Genomic DNA, 20,314 nt, shown 5'->3' on the forward strand with positions numbered 1-20,314 from the left:
GGCCTTCCTTCCAGGGGACTGACTTTGGGACACCCCAGCTGCTAAAGGGGAGAGAAACTGCTCAGCTCCGTACTGCCACCCTATGCACAGGAGTAGAAAAGCCAGACATTTGAGGACAGGGCCTAATAGGAAGTCCTAGCATACAGAAAAAAAGAACCACAAAGAGAAAAAGCAAGAAGCAAAAGTTTCCCTCCCTGCAAAATCCACATTATCCCTAAAACAGAACAGGAAGCTCTGAAAGAAGAATAAGGGCACGCAAAGAACAATGGAGATGTATTGAAATTTTAAAGCACGATTGCAGCACTGCCTGTGGGCAGCAGTTCCAGGGACTGTGGGGCCCCTGGATTCCTGTGGGAAAATGCCCTCTGAGCTGACTCTGCCCAAATACAGCCAACAAGTGTGAGGTCAGAGTAAGACGCTTTCAGACTTGTGAGGTGTCTCATGATCTAGTCCCAAGGGGCAGATGGCTCCCAATCTCAGAGGCTAAAACAAGCACAAGTCAGTCGGGCCTTGGCGACTTGGCCGGCCCCACGGGATGGGTCTCTGTGGTCTCGCTGGGCTCTTCAACCCAGCTCCTGGCAGCTGGGGACCCACTGGGATGACCAGAGCCTCCCTCCCCACGACCTGGTATCTGAGAGCAAGGCCATGCCCCCCTCCCACCACAGAGGGTCCCCAGAGCAGCAAGACAGTCACAGCCCAACACACAAGCACTGTTCAGGTCTCTGCTGGTAAGACTCCACTGGCCCAGGTGAACCCCCAGGATAACCCAGAGCCCAGGGTCACGTTGCAGAGGGCCAAGGACCCGGGGACAGGAGGGATTTGTGGCTGTTTCCACCACACAGGCACTCGGGTTTCCACCGACCCACCTTTCTGAGGGCGCTGCTTGAGGATGTGCTTCCACAGAACAAGGGAGGGAACTGAGAAAGAGGAGGATGTGAGGCAGGGGCTCCAGGAGCAGAGAGGGTGTAGTGGGACAGATAGCACAACACAATGTTGTAGGAAGGGAGGAGAAACCATTGGGGGGCGGGGGCTGGATCTAGCTCTGCATGAGAGGCACGCTCTGCTGTCACTGAAAAGACCCCCAAAGTGGTGAAGAGCAGGCTGGACTCTGGTCCCATCACTGAATAGGCCATGGCCTCGGGCAAATGTCTTCATGCCTCAGTCCCCCGCCTACAGGGAGAGGATAATAATAGTCCTTGCAGGACCATCGAATGTTCAATAAATGATTTTTTAAAAAAACTTGGAGATATATTAGGTGAAAAGGCCAGGCTGTAGGATGATCTCTTCTGTGTGAAGAGAGAGAGACCATGAGACGTGCGGCCACCTCCAGAAAGGTCTCAGCCACTGGGATCACAGGTTGGGGGCAGGGTCACACTGGACACTTCCTGTTGTTTGACTTGGTTCTAACCACGTGTCTGCATGATCTGCTGTACATTTTAAGAAAATAGCTGAGGTGCGTGGGGTGGGGACGAGGTTACTTGAGGAACAGGGATGTGGTGGGAGGGGCCCTGCCAGCCCTGCTCTGACCACCGCCCAGCCCATTATGACCTACCTCCCTGGCCATGCCCAGGCCTTTGTGACAGGTGCCCCTGAGGCACCTGTGAGCCATGACACCCAGAGGGCCCTCAGTAAGAGGATGGCAGCTCAGGCCAGGCCAAAGCCTGGACCTGGGGTCAGGAAGGGGTCACAGGGAGGTATGGAGGGGCCGAAAACCCTGGGACCCCGTGGCCACTCCCACCCCCAGTGCCCCCAACCCCCAACTTTGAGCAGCCATGGAGGATGCCTGGACCCACCCTGCCAGGGGTTTGTAAGGTAGCCCTGCATGGTGCCTCTCAGCTCCACCCACTCAGTGGAGTCTGCCAGGACTTTCCCAGCCCCAGAGACAGGGGGTGGGGGGCCCAGGGTCGGTGACGAGGTACCTGGGAACTTTATCACAGGTGAAGAGGGAGAGATGCAGCGACAGAGGCCGCGAGACCACCCGGCGGGGGCGAGACAAGGACATGTAGAGACGGGGCTGTGGTGGGGCTGGCCCCTGCACTCAGGCCGAAAGCAGGGGACACCCAGGCAGGGGGCGGGGCCCAGCTCAGGGCCCAGACCCTGCCCTTGCCTGCCCCTGACCCTGGGGGCAGGGACCCCGACCTCCCCCAGGGCAGCACCCTCCCAGCTCCAGAGCGTGCTCCTGGGGCCTGCAGAGCAGTCCTTTCTCCAGCTGGAGCAGGAGAACCAGAATCTGGTGAGTGCGCTCACAGCCCTCCCAGGCCCCTAGCCCTCCACCACCGCCCCCTTCAGCCTCCTGCCTGCGAAGTGGCTGTTCCCATCTCTCTGCCCCCACCCCCAGAAAAGGCAGAACCAGGACCTGAGGGAGCAGCTAGGGGCCCTCCTGGGGCCGGGGCAGCAGTTCCCGCCCTTGCGCCCGGAGCACTCGAGCTGCACGGCCCAGACCTGGGTGAGTGCATGGCGGGGTGCAGCCCCAGCAGGACAATGGGAGGCTCTGGGGAGCTCCCTGTGGCTCCACGCGCTACCCTCACCCCACTCCTAAGCAGTTCTTGACCACGGATGCTGCTGATCGCCTTGGGGCTGAGCTGGTGGCTCCTCTGCAGCCCCTTGAGCAGTCCAGTGCCTGGCCCCTGAAGGACAGGGCCCCTCTGCAGCTGCTGCAGCAGGAGATGTGCCGGGGGAAAGAGTCCTTCGTGCAGCAGTCCCAGGTGGGCCCCGGAGGCTGGGGGCATGAGGGGAGGAAGGAGCTGACCACCTGCCAGCCTGCCCTCTGCCCACACTGTGCCTGCCCCCAGAACGAACTGCAACAGATCCGACTGTCCTTTGAGAGGAAGAAGATGGCCATCACCGAGGTGCCCACCTGCAAGGGTGGGAGGGGGCGCTGGGGCACCCACCTGTGATGTGCATCCTGCATGGGTCCCGCTCCTTGGAGTGTGACCCAGTCTCCACCCTCCCATCAGGTGTGGGACGGCGTGGCTGAAGTACACATGGCCCTGAACAACCAGGCCACCGGGCTCCTGGTAGGTCCCTAAAGGCGACACCCAGAGGATGAGGGGGCTGGGTGGGGGCAGTGGGGTTGGGGGGACCAGCTTTACCCTCTCTGCCCCCCAGAACCTCAAGAAGGACATCCGGGGTGTGCTGAACCAGATGGAGGACATCCAGCTGGAGATTCTGGGGTGATGTGCAGGGTTGGGAGCCAGCGGGGCCTGGCTGAGCCGGGATGGGGGTAGGTGTCCAGGTCAGGATGGGGTGGACCAATCTCTGACCCCTCCCCAGTTCCCCTGCACCAGACCAAGTGGTGCCAGGCTGAGGTGGGGGATACACGTGGCACTGACTGTGTGTCACCCCCCACCCCCGCCAGGGAACGGGACCAGTGCCGCACCCAGGTCAGGAAGGAGCAGCAGATGGCGTGCATAGGGGTAAGTCTCCCACCCCACCCTCTCCCTGGAGGCCCTGCTCGGGGAGCAGGAGAGGATCCCTGTGACCAGAATCACCCTTGTCCTGGGGGAGAGCAGGAACTCGCTCTGACTCAGCCCCTCTCCTGCAGAAGGCGCAGCTGCAGTTGGGAAGTTCCAAGGGCCTCAAATGCCAGCTCTGGTAGGTGGCCGTCAGAGCTCAGGGGCGGAGCCCAGTCCCCAGGGACTGTCCCCTGGGCACCCCCGCCCCCTGACCACTGCCGTCCACAGGCTGCTGGCCCTGAGGTTGCTGCTGGGCGCCCTGCTAGCCTGCACCACTGCCTACGTGTATGTGGTGGACCCCACGCCCTTCGAGGGGCTGGTGCCGCCCCTGCTGAGCCGCGCCACCGTCTGGAAGCTCCGGACCCTGCTGGGCCCGTTCCTGCGCCTTGAGGTGGACGACTTCCTGCCCTTCTAGGCCGGAGGCCCAGCAGCCCCAGCGGGGAGGAAGCAAGGCGGCTGGTGTGGCCCAGGGTGCCCAACGGCCGTGCCAGCCCCTGCCCATGGCACTGACACACACTGTCCCAGCCCAGAGCCTTGGAGGAGGGTGGAGGCGGGGTCTGTCCTGAGGGCTGGGCCTGTGGCTGGACATATAGTAGTGACACAAGGCCTGTGCACTTGTTTCTATGGAAACGGGGGCGGGGCACAGGAGGCTTTGCCACCTTCTCAGGCAGATCTTGCAGTGAGGGTTCCTAGGGGTGGTGCCCCTGCCTCGGCCCCCAAGCCCCATCTGCTGCCAGGGCAGCCTCTCCACAGGACGCCCCCAGACCACCCTGGCCACCAGAAGGGCTCTGAGCAGAGGGTGTGCAGAAGGGGATCCACTGAAAGTGAGGTCCTCAGGCCTCATCCCTGGGACTGGTGGACCTCGGGGATCAGGTTCTCAGCCCAGGCTCTGCTGTCCCTTCACATAAGCCACGTCCCTGTCTGGCCGACCACCCCCCTTCTCAAACCGGCCCAGCCACCACCCAGCCCCCGGCTCCTGTTCCCTCCCCATCCCAGGGTCCTGTCCAGTCCAGCCTCCTGGCACTTCCCCGAGGCTTGGAGGACAGGGGGACCATGCTGGTGGACAGAGCCATGGAGGTAAACACCAAAAATTTTATTTAGTGCATTAAACTGGGGCGGGGCAATACCTTTTAGAACAATAGAGAATAGCTTTGTGGCTGCTCATCCCCAAGTGGGAGAAACAGCCGCTGCCCAGGCAGAGGGGACGGCCAGGGCCCAGCTCTGCCCCTGGGAGCGTCCAGGCCCAGCTGGCTGGGGGCTGCAAGGCTGGGGGTGGCAGGGCCCTCTGAGCTTGCCAGGTGCAACATCTCAGAGTGAAGGAGTGAAGACCACCGGGCAGGGCCGGTGGGCTGGGGTATCCTCCAGCTGGCGGCTCCAGGAGCTTAAGGCATCTGTTCATGTGCTGGGTGCAGGGAGGGGGGAGTGTAGCGACCTGCAGGGGCGACCTGAGACCCACACCCAGCCCAACCCACAGAGGCCGGGGCTCCCTGGGAGGAAGTGGCGTGTAAAGTGCTTGGTCAGGCAGGGGGGTCAGGTGATGGTGACACCCGGGAAGGCTGTGCTGGTCCCAGCAGCTCCAGGGCCCCCACCTAGGGTTTCACACCCTCTGCAGCAGGTGGGGACTTCCTGAGCTGGGAGGGCACAGGGTCATGGGCCCTGGTGGGCTCGGTGTCAGTCAAGGTGCAGCTGGTGGAGAGGGGATGCCCAGCCCACACCCTAGGGTCCACGGCAGCCTGGCCTCTTGGGCCCTGTAGTCTCCTACTTGGTGTCCCGCTCGGGCCCTGAGAGGCTGGGGAAGAGGCTGGAGGCGGCCGAGTGTAGACGGCACACGGCCCCCCGGGGTGGCGCCCCAGTGGCCAGGCTCCAGGGGACCCGCAGTGATGAGCGGTCCACCGGGAGGCCGAGGTGGCACAGGTGCAGGCCGGGGGGCACCCTGGGCTGGCCACGCCGCCCCCATCCACGGCTGCAGGTGCCGATCCGCCCCCTGCGGGTTGCAGCGTCCCGTGAGAGAGAAGCAGAAAGGCGGAGGTCAGCAAGGGGCAGAGCTGCCCGGTTCAGGGTCTGAGGACCCGCTGGCCTCCCACGCAGGGCCAGCCCCTGCCCCAGTCCCCCAGCTCCTGAAAAGATGTGGATTCCCAACGCCCCCACCCCAGACACTTGCAGGGGGGACAGGAGATGAGCTCCAGTCTGCGTAGCTGCAGGACGGGCAGTCACTCCCTGCTCCTGGGATCCCGGGGTCCCTGCAGCCCCAGCTTCTCTCCAAACTCCCTGTTACTGCCAGGGATGACGCAGACTCAGGGAAGCCTCACGCTGGTCAGCCAGAGAACCGCTGGCCAGCCCCCACCCCCCAGGCCTCCAAGTTGGCTTAAGTCCACTGAAACGCCCACGCAGAATGTCCACGCCCGGACTGTCTGCCACCACCTCTCCCAGAGCCTGACCCCCTCTGCCCCCGCCCGGAGCCCCTGGCCTTGCTCAAGGAAAGGATCGAAATGACTCTTTTTCTTTTTTTAATAAAATTATAGATATATAGATGTAGATATAAAAACATAAAACAGACACAACGCAAGCAGACGCTGCCGTGTGCTTACTCTCGGGTCCCTGGCGCCAGACAAAACTCCGACCCCTCCCCGATGTGCTTTCCACGTGGGTGCCCAGGCTCCAGCAGGGCCTGGACTTTGCATGCCTCGGGTGGGGGGTCTCCAGTTTGCAGGGAGGGGACTCGGGGTCGCGTGGGCCCCCTGTGGCGGCATCCGGCCTCCTGTGCCGGCTTCCCCTGCCCCCATCAACTCCCACAAGAGCATAAAGCAAAGATTAAGGCTTCAATTAAAGCGAGTTTCCGGGCAGTGGGGGCAGCGGGGGCCCGAGCGTGAACACATGGGACGTGGCATGGCAGCTCAGCGCACAGACACGGGGACGCGCCCACCAGCTGGGCGAGACGAGACACACGGAGCCAGGACCCCACCCACAGCTGGCTGTCCGTCCGTCTGTCCATTTGTGCACCTGTCCGTCAGAACCCAGAGCAGTCCCGGAGCTGAGTGCCTGTGGGCTGGGCCTGGACTCCCTGCAGAAGAGTGGGCCTTGCCAAGCTACAAGCTTCCAGCGGGTCCCTGAAAGGCAATGGTTAGGAGCAGCTGGGCGGTGGGGCCCTCGGTCTGGGAGGACGGCCAGGGGCCCAGGCCTCTCTGTCCATCTCTGGGCCACAGTGACCCATGTGTAAGGGAAGTGGGTAGGGACTGGTCTGGTGACAACCTGTGCAGTCCACGCCCCCTTGCTGCCCCAGCTCGCGGGAGCAGGGCCACCAACACGCAGATCCTGCAGCCTCATGGCCCTTGGCCCAGCCGTGCCCTGGTGAGCAGATGAGTGGATGCACGGGCCGAACACGAGGGATAGGCCCGTGGAGGCGTGGTTCTCCTCCCGCTGATGCGTCCACACCAAGCCTGGGCCTCCTCTCCCGGGGCAGAGAAGTTGGGAGGGGGGCAGCCGCTGTGGGGAGGGGGGGTCCTGGCTCCCATGGCGCCACGGCGACGGGTGGCAGTCAGTCCTCACACCGAGATCTCGTATGTGGTCCCACCCACGCCGGACACCTTCTTAACGAGCGTGTGCCGGGCGGGGCTGGCGGAGGGCCCTGTGGGGCCGGTGGCAGGCCCCAAGCGGGCCAGGCCCGGGGACTGCCCATTAAGCTTACTTGGGGGGGTCTTCAGCTGAGGGTGGTCCCTGCATCAAAACAAGCACACACACGCACACACACGGTGAACACGGGACCATGGCAGGACAGGGGCCAGCGGAGGCAAGAGGACAGAGGACACAGACACAGACGGAGCACTGGGCAGCCCCTGCCTCTGACCCTGGACGGTGCCACACGGAAATGGGTGGGGGAGCAGAACCTGCCAGGGGAGGGCCATGCTGTCACAGGACACAGATGTCAGAATGGCCACCATCCCCTCCCAGGCCTCTCGGCACAGACCACAGAACACAGGGAGGCCAGGTGGATGCTGGCCAGGCGAGTCCCTGGACCCTGCCCTGTCCTGGTGCCCTGAGCTGGGAAGCCCAGCAGTGACGATGTGGCCTCTTCCCTGCTCCCTCCAAGGGAGACGAGGGGCTGCCCTTCTGCCCTCCAGCCTGCCCAGCACTGACCAGTAGCATGGACCTCGCTGCCCAGCATTCATGTGGGCAGGAGCCCCTCCCTCCCTGGGCTGCCTCACAGCTGCCCCCTCTGGCCTGTTACACCTACAACAGGAAGTCAACTGAGCCCGTGCTCACGGCAGCCAGGTGAAGCCCTGGTGAGCAAACGTGCCCAGCAGGTGCTCAGCTCTTGTACTTGGGCCTGGGACCAGCCTGCCCTTCTGAGACTCGGTTTGCCCATCTCTGAGCAGGGAAGCCCTTGCTTCCTGGGGGTGTGTGCCCCCCGAGGGCCAGGACCATGGTGCCCAGGGTGGCATGTTTTGCTGTGGGAGGATGGTCACCCAGACTTGACCTTCTGGACATGGACAGTGGCACCATCTCTAGAGGAAGAACCCTAGGGTCCCCCACATGCTGGGTCTGTGCCAGCCAGGGGAGAGTGTGGGTGTTGGGCTCAAGATGCAAATTCTCCTGCCCCTGGTCCCAGGACATGCCAGGGCGTCCTTGGAGCCAGGCTACCCTCACACTGGCCTCCAGGATCCTCCAAGGTGGGTGAGGCCCACCCCCCTAGGTAGCCTCAGGCCTCCTGGGCAGCCCCCACGTGCTTGGCCAAGAGGCCCTGCAGGCAGCCAGACACCTGCCCTGTGCCCGGCAGCTGACCGCACCCTGAGCACCCACCTCTGCACAGACAGCGAGGGCGGCGGTTCTGGGAGCTCCGCTTGGATGAAGGCGACGGCTTTGGGGCCCACGTAGGAGGGCGAGCGGGGAGTGCTAGGTGGGGACGGAGGGACCTGGCGCACGGGCGACCTGTGCGAGCCGCTGGCGGGCCGGGCCCCCGGGGCACCACTGTTGGCCAGGTCTGCCTGCAGGGAGGAAGAGGAGGTCCGCGGCGCCCGGCTCACGGCGCTGGACAGCGAGGACAGCGACGCCTGCAGCGCGGGGTTGCGGGCGCCCCCGAAGCTGGGCCCGGCCACCAGGTCGTCCCTGGAGCTGCAGCGCAGCGCGGGGCCACGGGGGCCCTCGGACAGCACGCTGGCCTGCTGCAGGCTATAGGAACTGGGTGCATCGTAGACGCCCGAGTCGCCAAAGAGCGAGTCAGCCTGAGAGCGCAGCAGCCGCTCACGCTCCTCCCTGTCCTTGCGCTCCTGGATGGAGGCCATGATGGTCCTGGACAGGTTGTCGTAGCGCACAGGTGAGGGCTCCCGAGGCCGCAGGCCCAGCACGGGGCTGAAGCTGCGGGGCGGGGGCCGTGGTGGGTCGCCTGCTGCCCCCGCGTGCAGGTAGGGCGAGCGGTAGCTGGCTGCGCCAGCTGAGGGGTGGGCCGGGCATGTGTGGCCCCCGGGAGAGCCAGGGTTCAGCAGGCTGTCGTAGGACAGGCTGCCATTGCGGTTGGGCAGCGCGTGGGGGGCAAAGAGGCCACGGTGGGGCGTGGGGGGCCCACCCTCAGAGCGCAGGGGCTGCAGGGCCACGTGGTCCCCGCCCCGCCGGCTGGCGGCCTTGAGGCTCAGGGAGCGCAAGGCGCCTGAGAAGGTGTCAGCAGCACTGAGTGGTGGGGATGGTGGGTAGGCCGCATGCAGGCTGCTGGGTGGGTAGTCAGGGACGTCCAGGCTGGGCTCGGATGCAAAGTCCAGGCTGTGGATGCTGTCCTCCCCCAGTGTCAGGGAGTCAGTGCCCGTGACCTGCAGGGGGAGATGGCGCACATCCATCTTGGCCCACCCACTGTGCCCTGACCCCTCACCAAGTGCTCTGTGCCCACTAGGAAGTTGCAATCCCAGTGGCATCAGGGGTGGCAGCAGGTGCAACTGACGAGCTGTTCCCAGAAGCTCTCTATCCCCTGTGCCCCACGGAGGGAAGTGGGGACAGAGTGGAGCAGAGCAGGGGGCCCCAGAATCTCTCCAGGGAAGGCTGTGCATCTGCTCCAGCCCAACTCCCCAGGGAGAGGAAGGGGCCTTGGGGCAGCCTTGGCATCAGGACCTCAAAGAGACTTAATAACCACAGTGACCCATGGCCTCTCCCACGCACCCCACAGCTGAGGGTCTGTGTGGGCAGTGCAAAGCAGATAGCAAGGCAGTGCCCTCAGAGCCCAGCAGCCCAGGGGGTAGCCACAGTGACAGAGAGGGGCCTTTTAGATTCTCCGTGATTCCAGGCACACAGACTTGGACTGGGACAGGAGCCTGCAGAAACTCAAAACCCAGAAGGCGCATGGGTGGGGACAAATATGGCCTCAGGGCACTTGGCCAACCAGCCAGACCCTCCATGAGATCCAGGACAATCCCAGGAAGGAGGCAACCCACCTAAGCCCCCTCATTCCAAGAAGGGCCACCGGACACTGGCCAGGGAGGCCCAGACTCACTGCCCTGACCAGCAGGCCTCAGAGGCAGGGTCAGGCAGGATATCAGTCCTGGAGGGAGTTCCCTGGGAGAGAGAGGCTGGTCCAAGTGTGCTGGCTCAGCCACAGGCCTGCCCTCTGGTGGCATGAAGGAGGCAGGCAGGCTGGGAACCTCAGGGGTCTGGGTGTCTGCTCAGGCCATCCGCTGCTCCACGTGAACGCAGAGAATAAATGTGCTTCCTCAAACAATCTCAAATTCCTCTGAAGCCTTCCCGAGGGCCCTGACGACCTTACAGAGTGACTAATGGTGGAATTCCAGGCATCCTGGCACACAGTGCCCCCAGGAGGCAGCTCCTAGAGCCAGCAGGCAACACTGGCCAAGGGCCGGGTGGCTAGGACTGCCTGTGCCAGCCCCTCCCAGGACACCAGGCCCTGCTCCCCTCTACCAGCCCCGGCTGGGATGCCCACACCCTCTGTGACCCAGGCGGGTCTTTCAGGGGTGAGGCCTGGGGTGGGGCGTCAGGTAGGATTCCTGGGGACACGACCTCCAGGGCGTGGCGAAGTCTGGGGGCGGGGCTCTGGAGCTTCCCGGGCGGGGCCTCTTGGGTGGAGCCTCTGGGGCGGGGCCTCGGGACCTCCGGGCAGGGCCAGGCCTCCTCACCTGCTCGCCTGGCCCACAGAAGGAAGCCTTGGTACCCGTGGGAAAGGCGGGCCGGAACTTGTACATGGCGGGTGTCGGGGGGCTGGTCCTCTGCGCCGACAGGGCGCTCTCTGGGGGAGATGGACCACTGTCAGACTGGGATCAGTCTGTGCCCCTCCCTCCGTTTGGCTGCCCCCGCCTCACCAGCACTGCCGGGGCGTGGGGTCTGCAGGTCGCTGCCAAATGTGCCGGCCTCCGCCTTGGGGGGCAGCGGTGGCCCCAGGTCCAGCGGCTTCTCATCCAGCCGGTCCAGGCTGCCCTTGGACTGGGAGGGGGCGCGGTCAGTGGTGTGTAGGGTACAGGCCACGGGCAGGGCTTAGCTGGGGACTCCATCCTGGGGCCTGGGACCTAGACCCCTCCCCCATTCCACCCAGTCCTTCCCCCTTCTACTCTTAGGCCCCTCCAACCTGACTGCTTCCCACCTCACCCCATCCCTTACCCCACCCCTGGGCCCCCACCTTGCTGTGGCCCAGGCCAGCCTTCAGCCCGTTGTCACTAAGTTTGACCTTGAGCGGTGCCGCCCGCTCCAGGAGCTCCGGCCGAAGGAAGGGCGGCTTCAGGCGAGCAGCAAGCGGCAGCCGGGGCGGCTCCACCACATACCTGCACCAGGGGCAGAGGGGTCAGTGGCCAGGGCATGCATGCCAAGGGCAGGACCCCACTTGCCAAAAGCAGAAGTGGATCAGGCTGAGGGCCCATGGCTGCCCACCCCAAACCCCGAGGAGGCCCACTGGACACCCGCCGGGCCTCACCGGGGCGCCAGGGGGCTGCACAGCACATGCTCCACGTTCCCATAGCAGCCGCGGGTGAAGGGATTCACACCCCCACGGAACTTCCCCGTCACCTGTGGACATGGGACCCCTCAGCCAGCCTGGCCAGCCAGGGTCTGGCCAAGGAGGGCAGGGGGGACAGGCAGGGACAGCAGGGGTTCCACAGAGGTGAGTTGGGCAGGGTCAGCCCAGGGGTGTCCCCCACCCAGGTCACCAGGGTCTGCCCCTGCATGCAGCTGTGGAATTTCTGGGCTCTGATTCACTGGTGGCTGCAGTGCCCACAGATGGGGGCGAGGAGGGGGGCAGGGCAGGTAAGACCCCACATGCCAAACCCCACCTGGCGTCTCCAGGGCCAGAGCTTCCCCTACCACGGCTGCACGTCAGCCGAGGGCCCCCACAGCCCTGCCCTGCCCCACCCCACCCCAGTCCCTGTACAGCCCTGGCTCCTCGCTCAGCCCGTCGGAGACCCTCCCATGCCCACCCCCATCACTGTATGGCCCCACCCAGGGTCTGCACCTGCTCATTGGTGGTGCGGCCCCGAGTGACCAGCACCACGTGGAAGCCAGTGAGGCCGATGACAGGGATGAAGAAGAGACCGGCCACACACATGACGGCCATGCTGGCCTGTTAAGGCCAACGGTCATGGGTGAGGATGGAGCAGGCGCCTGTGGACAGACTACCCGCCCCCTCCCCACCGCCCACTCAGGGAAGGAGACCCACTCCCTGGGGACTTCTGGGCTGCCGACCCACCCCTCCAAGCCTCGACTTCCCCTGTGAGAAGTGTCCCCGGTCCACATAGCCTTTGTGGTCAGGCCAAGGATACGTGATGGTGGTGTGCGCGGCACCCAGCCCCTCGGCATGGTTCAGCACGTAGACCAGGCCGAAGGCTACGACGCCCACCATGTGAGCACTGAGCGACAGCAGGAACAGGAAGAAGTAGCGGTAGTTGCGGCGCCCAATGCAGTTGTTGACCCAGGGGCAGTGGTGGTCGAAGTCCTGGGCAGGAACAGCGCGTCAGGGCACACAGCGGGCAGGGGAGGAGGGCGTGGGCTGGGGGCGGGGCAGGCGGTCACCTCCACGCAGTTGTCGCAGACGCTGCAGTGGGAGCAGCGTGGTGGGCGGTAGAAGTGGCAGGTGGCGCACCATTTCATACGGACCTGGATGCCCCGCACATCCACGTTCTTGTACAGCGGGGCCCGGAAGTCATCCTCCTTATCCTCGTCCTCATCCGCTGTGGGCCAGGGGCAGCACGAAAGTGACTTCCCTGGCAGGAGAGCCCCTCTCCAGCCAGCCCCACCCACGCACGCCCCACAAAGCCCCCAGCCAGGCTCTCCTTTGTCAGCCACTCATACTCTAGCGAAAGTCAGCCAGATGAGCTGCCCCAGCACAGGGCCCTACCTCGGGGGAAGACGCCAGGGTCCATGAAGGTGGCCATGCTGAAGTTGGCCAGCACAAAGAGGAAGAGGATGCCATTGTAGACAGGAACGGCTGGGGACACAGCTCGTGTCAACCATGGGCACCTGTGTTGGACAGTAGTGCAGAGCTGGATCTGGGAGTGTGGCAGGTGTGTGGGGAGGGGACGCGGGGCAGAGGAATTAGGCTTGGCCACACATGTGCAGTGCCCAGCATGGCAGTCAGGGAGACCACTGTTGCCACGGGCCCACTGCTTCTCTACTCAACACTCAGGGGCTGTGCACAGGCGCTGTGTGTGCCAGCCCTGACCCAGACACCCCTGAGCGTCTGTTAGGAGCTCAACTCCCAGTTGAGCAGACTGAGGCTCAGAGAGGCCCATGGGCCAGAGCCAAGCCACGTCCTCCTGCCCCAGCTGGGCATCTTTCCAGGTCCCCTGCCCTAGATGGGAAAGGAGCTGGCTCTGCCCATGTGCTCTGATGGGTAGAGGCCAGTGACCTGCCGGGCAGCTCAGGCCAGCCCTGGGCCTCACTCAGACCTGTCCCCAGCTTGGCAGGACCCTGTTGCCAGGGAGATTCTGGGGTGTGGTGTGGGGAGCCCCAATCCTCAGTCTGTAAATGCATGGAGGGGTTCATGCCTGCTCTTCCCTGAGGGGTGCAGTCTCAGGGCCTGGGCCCCGGGTGCATCCTCGCCCAGGCTGCCTCTTCTTTTTAGTTTGTCACCTTACTCTCCATAAGGCAGTGCAGAATACTTGGAGACTCTAAAAGCATGGCGCCCCCCACCCCTCCACCATCTCTCATCACCCCTCGCCACTTGGCTCCAAGGCTGCCCCCTCTTCCATGAAGCCTTCTCAGACTTCTGGCTCCCAGCAAAGGTCTCACACGCCTCCCTGGTGGACACTCTGGCACAGAGAGCATCTTCCTCAGGCCTCGCAGGACCTGACCAGAGCACCCCCTCACTGGAGACTTGCCAGTCCTCGGGCACATGGCCTGTGACCCCCTGTCCCAACCCTGTAGTGGGTCTCTGCCCACTAAGCTATTACAAAGCTCCTCTGGCTTCAGGCTCACCGTCCTTCCCATGGCTGCTGTGATAAGCAGGGGGCACCCAGTGGGTCTGCTTCCCTCCACGCACTCAGGTCCTCTGTGGAGCTGGGGGGCCGGTGGGGATCCCCTAAACCAGACTTGACCATGTGGACAGGGCATTGTGGCCACCCGCAGAGTGAGTCGTGCCCGTGGCCCTGCCCGCCCCCACGGCATACGCCGGCCACACTGGCACCCACGCCTGCCTTGGCTGGGAGCCAGCCCTGCCACCCCAGCAACCACCTCCATGGTAGCGGAACTTCTCTATTTTTAGTGGAAAGCAAGAGGCTATTTAAAGATTCTGCTCCCACGGCAGGCAGCACACTCGGCGGGCTAGGAGCCGTGTGTTGCCCCTTCCTCTTCTCCAGAACCTGCCGTGGAAGTGATGCACAGTCTGAGGACACGGGGTCCCTCTGCTAGGAGGTCTTCCTCCACCACCTCTGCCCAGGCAGCCCAGAGCAGATACCTTCCACACTCCCCATCCCTGCACGCTGGAGCCTGGCGTGCAGACAGCGCTCAATGTATGTTTGTGACCTCCGATCCAATGTCATTTGGCAGGATGATGCTGGGCGCCTGAGGCATGGTCTGCCCAAGAGGGTGGGAGGGGGCTAGGAAGCCCAGATGCCGGTGAAGACAGGTGAGAGAGAGCCAGGCACAGCCAGAACCTGGGAGAGGTGGGCACTGCGGACCCACCCTGGTGCTGCGAGCCAGCTCCCCACACGCCTTCTGGGAGGGCTGACCACGTAGTCTGTGCAAAAGGAAAACGTGGCTCTCGGGTACCTGCACTGTCGCACACTGGGAAGCCAGCCTGCTCTCGAGAGGAAGGAACTGGCCGAGAACGGACAGACACGCAGACATGAAGTGCAGCAGGCAGGCGGGCGCTGAAGGAGGGACGTAGGACGGGGCTGAACGCGGCCCTTCATCATTGCCCTCCGAGTTTTACCGGCAGATGTTCAGAGTCCACTGCCCGCCGGCCCTGCTCAGTGGACCATGCATCCCACCCTTCAGGCTGGGGGGTGGCGCTTCTGTCATCCCCATTTTACAATCAAGGGTATCCGAGGGCTTGTCGCCCAAGGCAGGGACTGAACCCCCGCCCTGGAGGCCCACACTGCTTTGTCCTCCCTGGGCCTCGATGACCCTGAGCGACACGGTTGGGGTTGGGGAGAGCAGCAGCTGCAAGGTGATGGAGTAACGCTTTCAATGAGGTGCTAGACGGCCTCTACCCAGGGTGGACACCACCCACCCACGGCACGCGTGGGCAGCACATACTGTGGAGGGCAGGGTGGGGCTTTAGCCGGTGCTGGGCAAGTCTGGGAGGGCATGGGTTCTCTGATTGGGACCTGAGCCACTGCACCCTCCACTCACCACCTCCAGCCCCCAAGGCTTCACTCAGACCCAGGATCAGGCACTGCCATGCATCCGTCCCCCCATCCTCGCCCCGGGGGCCTCTACCCCCAGGCTGTGCCATAAGCAGGGCTGAGGCCTGGGTCATGCCCAACAAGGACTGGCTCACTAGCCAATGCTGCCAGGGCCCAGGAACGGCTAAGTAGGGGAGAAGACGAAAGAACACACGCACATCCACATGAACATGCAGGGACCCATGCATGCACACATGTGTAGCATACACGCAGACACACACAATGCTCCAGGCGTACATGTGTGGATACTGCACAAGCATGCATACACACACGCACATGTGATCAACACAAAAGGCACGTGTGTGCCAACGTGTCTACGGATATGCACACTTGTGCACGCAATGGCACATTTGTACCCTCATTCACGCACAAACACAGATGCAGACTTGCCCCTCCTCCACTGACCCACACACCCCAGCCCTCTCTGGACATCTCTCAGCTCCCTGTGGGCTGGGCAAGTGTGAGGATGTGTGAGGACACACGAGCTCCGTGGGCGAGGCCTGGCAGGCAGCACTGCTCCGGCCGCCTGAGTCTGTGCCAGGCTCCAGGAGCACCTCTCTGCCCTCAGGGATGACACCCCACTCCCCTCCCAGGGAATGGTGTGCTCCAGGCTCGTCCTGCCGGGCAGGGGTTGGACACTGCCCACTGGTGGCAGACATACTGCAGGCCCCTCCCCCGGGCTGGCCCCCCTCCTGAGCCTCCACCATGGCCCCACCTGGGCCGGCGGGAGACACCGCCCAGCAGGACGGGGTTCTGCAGCGTAGCATGCGGCCTCGGCTAAATGCAGAATGGAAAATTTTAACTCAGACGTTTTCACTTAAATCAGGTTCTTCATTAACACTGACTAATGAAGCTCACACACGGGACACCCGGAACCAGAGGGTCTGCGGCCATTCTGCCCTGGTCCAGCCAGGCAGGGCCTCTGGCCACATGCACCCACCCTACAGACACCCAAGCGGATGGGGAAACTGAAGCTCAGGGGACCAGGGGTACACACAGCAAGTCCTGGCAGGAGGCTAACACCAAGTGTTCCCCTCCCCATATGGTCCCTGCCAGCAGCTCCATCCACCTAGGCCCGCCGCAGCCTGGCTTGGTCTTGGACTGGAACTCTCACTGTCCTAGTCTGGGCCTTGTGGCTGACTGGGTCTCTAAGCATAGGGAGAGCTCAGGCCCATCCTGGGGACCTGCCATGACATCCCAGAAGTCAGCCCACCGGCCCCAGACAGAGACAAGACAGCCAAGTGTGGGCCCCAGGCATGGGTATTCCACCAAGCAGCCCTGGCCCTCTGATGTTCACAGGGTCCCTGTCGTTCTGTAAGGTGGCTCCAGGAGGAGGAAGGGGAACGGGCAGAGACCTGGCCTCAGCGCTCTCGGACCCCTCCCAGCACTTGACCTGGCCTGATGCTGAGCCTTCTGGGGCCCAGAGGGACAGAACTGTACAAGAACCCAGGAAGCCTTCCTGGAGGAGGAGGGCCACCAGGAACCTACCCTGAGGCATGCTACCCATCCTTACGGGGGGACAGCCCCAGCTCTGGGCATCCTCCCCACACCCCAGCCTTTCCTGGTGACATGTCTGAATGTCCTGCTGGCCGAGCCCCTCAGAGAGCTGGCCCAAGGGAGGGGTCTTTGGTCCTCTAGGCCTGGGCTCCCCACCCTGAGTGACACCCGGAGCTGCTGCCTACGTGGACCTGTCTCAACGGGGCAACTCATATTTACTGAGTGTAGAGAGGGGGCCGGGGACTACTCAGCTTCCAGTGAAGTCCAAGGAGCAGAGCAGACAGAATCCTGCAGGGCCCCAAGGGCAGGGTAGGAAGGGCCCAGGAGCGGGTGTCTGAGTCTGCAGTGGGCCTGGGATTAGAAACAGGGCAGAGGTGTGGGTACCGGGGTGACGAGAGGACTGTCCCAAGAAGGGGACTGCTTGGCCCCCTGCTTACCCGGAATCAGCCCACTGTTGATGATATCATTGGGCCTGGGCCACCCAGCAGACCCCCTCAGGAACTACAACGCCAGCAGAACTGGGCTGGGCACCGGCCAGGGTCCTCAATGGCCATTCAGCCAAGGAATGTGGCCGTGGGGTGCAGGGATCCCTGTTCTGGGGGGCAAGTGAGGGTCCCTTGGCAAGATGATTGCTGCACCCGGACGCCAGCCAGACCCCTGCACCTCCATCTTCCACATGGTCTCTCAGGCAGAGTGAGTCACTCAGGGCAGGATGCAGGGTACGCCTGTGCTGCCCCGAAGCAACCCCGAACCTCTCAGAGCTGGGTCACTGAACCCAGAACCCAGAACCCCAGCAGTGAGAGCAGAGGGAGGGCAGGCAGCCTCCATGCCCAGTCCCTGGGGTGGGTCGAGTTCACAGGACACTAAGGATCCTCTGAAATCAAGAGAAGGCTCAGGACAAGCACCCTTCAGGGGGCCTGTGTGCACCTAAGGGGAGAGGAGGTGGGTGAGCTCCCTGGGGTGGGGTTGATCTCAGTTGCTTGTTGAACTTTTTCCCAGCATTTCGCAAGTTCTCATCAGAGAACGCATATTCCTTTTAAAGTCAGGACAAATGCTGAATTGCACTTGGGGAGTGAGAAACCAGAACCAGCAAGTGGAGGCCAGGCTGCAGGGAAGCAGGGCTGAGACTCCCTCAAGACCCCTGCCCAGGCCCCACCCTTCAGAAGCCTCAGCGGGACGCATCCAACCTCGGCCCGCGCCCGCTGCCCACAGCCTCATAGCCAGCAGCATCTGAGTGACAAGAACAAGTCTGCTCGCCAAAGCCAGAAATAAGCCTGTCCACACAGGCCTTTTTTAAACACACTGTTGGCAGCCTGTGGTGCCCACCCAGCCCAGCCTCCAGGTCGGGGCTCGCCTACCTCCAAGGTGCCCAGTGCAGCCTTCCGTCATTGTGCTGCTGCCCTCGCCCCGGCTAAGGTGAAAGGGTACCCAGCTGGCTCCTGCCCACCCCCGCCTTGGAACAGATGCCCCACTGGCTGCGGCCACCCCAAGCCTCAGGTCCCCAGGAAGGCTAGAGTTGTTGTTACTCTGGTGACCTGGCTGTATCCCAGCCCTAGGAATTGTGGCAGGAGGCGGTCGCAGACCTGCATGGCTGAAGTCTGGGGTCCCCAACCCTTCCCTGTGCCCTGGGGAGGGGAGGTGGCACGATAATGCAGAGGGAACTGTGGTCAGCGCCTGCCCTGGTCTGCACAGGCCCAGGACCTGCCTGCCCTCTTCCCCCCAGTGCCCACCGAGGTCAGTGTCCCTGGGTGTGGCCTGGCCTGGGCCCTCCAGCTGTGACCACTGGGCCTTCCTGAGAAGGAGGTCAAGAGAAGGCAGGGGGCACTGCCAGGCCAGCGTCGGCCGTGGCCATGGGGCAGGCACGTGGCAGCCGGGCCAGGCCACACCTACGCGGGAACAACTTGGCTCTGGTCTGGGGCTGGATGGCTGGGAGGGCACTCGAGAGTCGTCCTTGGCTCCTCCGCAAGGAGGGCTGGTGGCTCTGCGTGGCCCCCCTCCCCTGGTGGGGATGGCAGGGCTGCAGCCACACCCTGGGCAGCCCCCGCACACGCTCCCCTCCCCGGGCCGGCGCCTCGCACCCAGGGCCTGCCTTGTATGCTCACGGGGTGGCCGTCGGACACCAGTGTTCTCACACCCAGGACTCACCTGTCCCTGGCATCCCAGGACGGGCACGCTCGTGGCATCAGCCTTGGCCCAGAGTGGGGTCTCAAGTTGCCTACGGCCCTGGTGCCCCCACCCAGCCCAGCCCACCAGCCCAACCCCGGCCCTGGTCCCGCCAGGCCGCGTCCACCGCTGTGCGCAGCCCTGCCCCTTCTGGCCCCAGTGCCGCGGCCGACTCACGTGAATACGAAGAACAGGGTGCTGGAGCCGACCAGCAGTGCGGCCGCCGTGGCCACCGGGATGTACTTGGCGGGTTTGAGGCGCGTCCCGGGGCTGCGGGGCATCCTGGGCGCCGCGCCGCCGCATCCCTCCCCAGGGCCGGGCGGGCGGGGCCGGCTGGACGGGCAGGACCCAGGCAGCGGCGGTGGCAGCAGAGGAAATCCCACCTCCCGTGCGGCGGAGACAGCGTGCTGATGTCAGCGCGCCCCTTAAGGTGGACCGGTGGTGAGGGGCCGTGGGGCCGGGCGGGGCCCCCTTGCGACAGCCGGCCCCTCCCACCTGCCCAGCCTGCCACCTCCCTCCTCCTCCTCCCTCTGCGCTCGGGGCAGAGCCGGCGGCAGACCCTCCCGCGGCGGGGGGCCTCTCCTCCAACTCCAGGCTGGGAGCCCGTGACCCTCCGAGGCTATGCGGCCGCCGCGCACCTGAGGTCTTGCCCACCGGGGTACATACACACGGCGACTGCCAGGCCTCCTGTCCCCAACCCACAGGCCTCGGCACTGGAGCATGTAGGTCCCTTCCGGGTCCCTGTTTGCAGACCATTCCCTAAACACCTCGGAGCTCTTCCTGGGTAGGGCCCGCCCCACCCCACCCCACCCCACCCCACCCCACCCCACCCCACCCGCAGCATTTATGAGGGTGGGGGATCGTGACACTGCAGGGGCACCTTGGTTGTTTATCCCCTGCCCACCTCACAGCCCTTGAATCACAGGGCCAGGGGGCAGGGTAAGGAGGGAGGGGCTGCTGGTCCCTCTGCATCCCAGCCCAGGCTGCAGGCCTCCCAGGACAGAGTGGAGTGCCCCTCGGGAAGGGCCGGGCACCCTGCCTGTGCCTGGGATAGGCCCGCGGGCAGGCCCACCTCCTGCAGGAAATCCCACCCCGCGAGCACCGCACTGCTGTCGCTTAAGGTGGACCAGCAGTCTTGCAGTGCTGGGCTGCGCGTGGGCATACCACAGCCTCCACAGTGAGGACCGGCAAGTCTGTGCCCTCCAGCACATCCCGTCCCTGGGTCCTCTGTTCTGAAACCAAGACCCATCTGCCCCCTCCCCAGGTCGGAATCCAAGTGGGGCCCTTGCCCTCCCTGGCCCTGGGCATCTGCTTCTCTAAAGCCAGAACCCCGCGCAGCCCAGCAGCCACCTCCTCGGGCTACCTCCTCGGGCCATT

The 20,314-nt window shown here is 64.1% G+C and overlaps 2 protein-coding genes across 10 annotated transcripts; one reads left to right on the forward strand and one right to left on the reverse strand.

Moving 5' to 3' along the window:
- The first annotated feature begins 1,696 nt into the window (after window positions 1-1,696).
- CCDC188 (coiled-coil domain containing 188) lies at window positions 1,697-3,870 on the forward strand. Its single transcript, XM_059040738.1, is given in 9 exon segments — window positions 1,697-2,233; window positions 2,339-2,446; window positions 2,601-2,705; window positions 2,793-2,849; window positions 2,958-3,017; window positions 3,109-3,173; window positions 3,359-3,416; window positions 3,545-3,594; window positions 3,684-3,870. Coding segments are annotated over 9 exon segments (1,227 nt in total).
- Window positions 3,871-4,532: 662 nt separating this feature from the next.
- Window positions 4,533-19,350, reverse strand: ZDHHC8 (zinc finger DHHC-type palmitoyltransferase 8). 9 transcript variants are annotated; one of them, XM_059040193.2, is made up of 11 exons: window positions 19,115-19,350; window positions 12,769-12,890; window positions 12,444-12,601; window positions 12,194-12,366; window positions 11,887-11,989; window positions 11,353-11,444; window positions 11,062-11,203; window positions 10,748-10,868; window positions 10,565-10,674; window positions 8,253-9,253; window positions 4,533-5,439 (listed from the first exon to the last, which is right to left on the reverse strand). In XM_059040193.2, the coding sequence occupies exons 1-11, from the start codon at window positions 19,216-19,218 to the stop codon at window positions 5,214-5,216; spliced, it is 2,352 nt and encodes a 783-aa protein (XP_058896176.1). In that variant the 5' UTR covers window positions 19,219-19,350; the 3' UTR covers window positions 4,533-5,213. The 9 variants fall into 9 exon arrangements, with proteins under 9 accessions (XP_058896176.1, XP_058896180.1, XP_058896182.1 ...); XM_059040197.2 differs by having other exon boundaries at window positions 12,528-12,601; window positions 19,115-19,308; XM_059040195.2 differs by lacking the exon at window positions 4,533-5,439 and adding an exon at window positions 5,946-7,169 and having other exon boundaries at window positions 19,115-19,345.
- Window positions 19,351-20,314: the final 964 nt, after the last annotated feature.

The sequence above is a fragment of the Kogia breviceps genome, chromosome 15 (assembly GCF_026419965.1).
Source record: "Kogia breviceps isolate mKogBre1 chromosome 15, mKogBre1 haplotype 1, whole genome shotgun sequence".
Classification (NCBI taxonomy): domain Eukaryota; kingdom Metazoa; phylum Chordata; class Mammalia; order Artiodactyla; family Physeteridae; genus Kogia; species Kogia breviceps.

Bases quoted from the DNA above. Each gene is read 5' to 3' on its own strand.
- ZDHHC8 (XM_059040193.2), bottom strand. From the start codon at position 19,218: ATGCCCCGCAGCCCCGGGACGCGCCTCAAACCCGCCAAGTACATCCCG. The intron at 12,891-19,114 runs GTGAGTCGGCCG...TGTCCAACACAG, and splicing joins ACCCTGTTCTTCGTATTCAC to GTGCCCATGGTTGACACGAG. The intron at 12,602-12,768 runs GTAGGGCCCTGT...CCTGGCCCACAG, and splicing joins CCCTGGCGTCTTCCCCCGAG to CGGATGAGGACGAGGATAAG.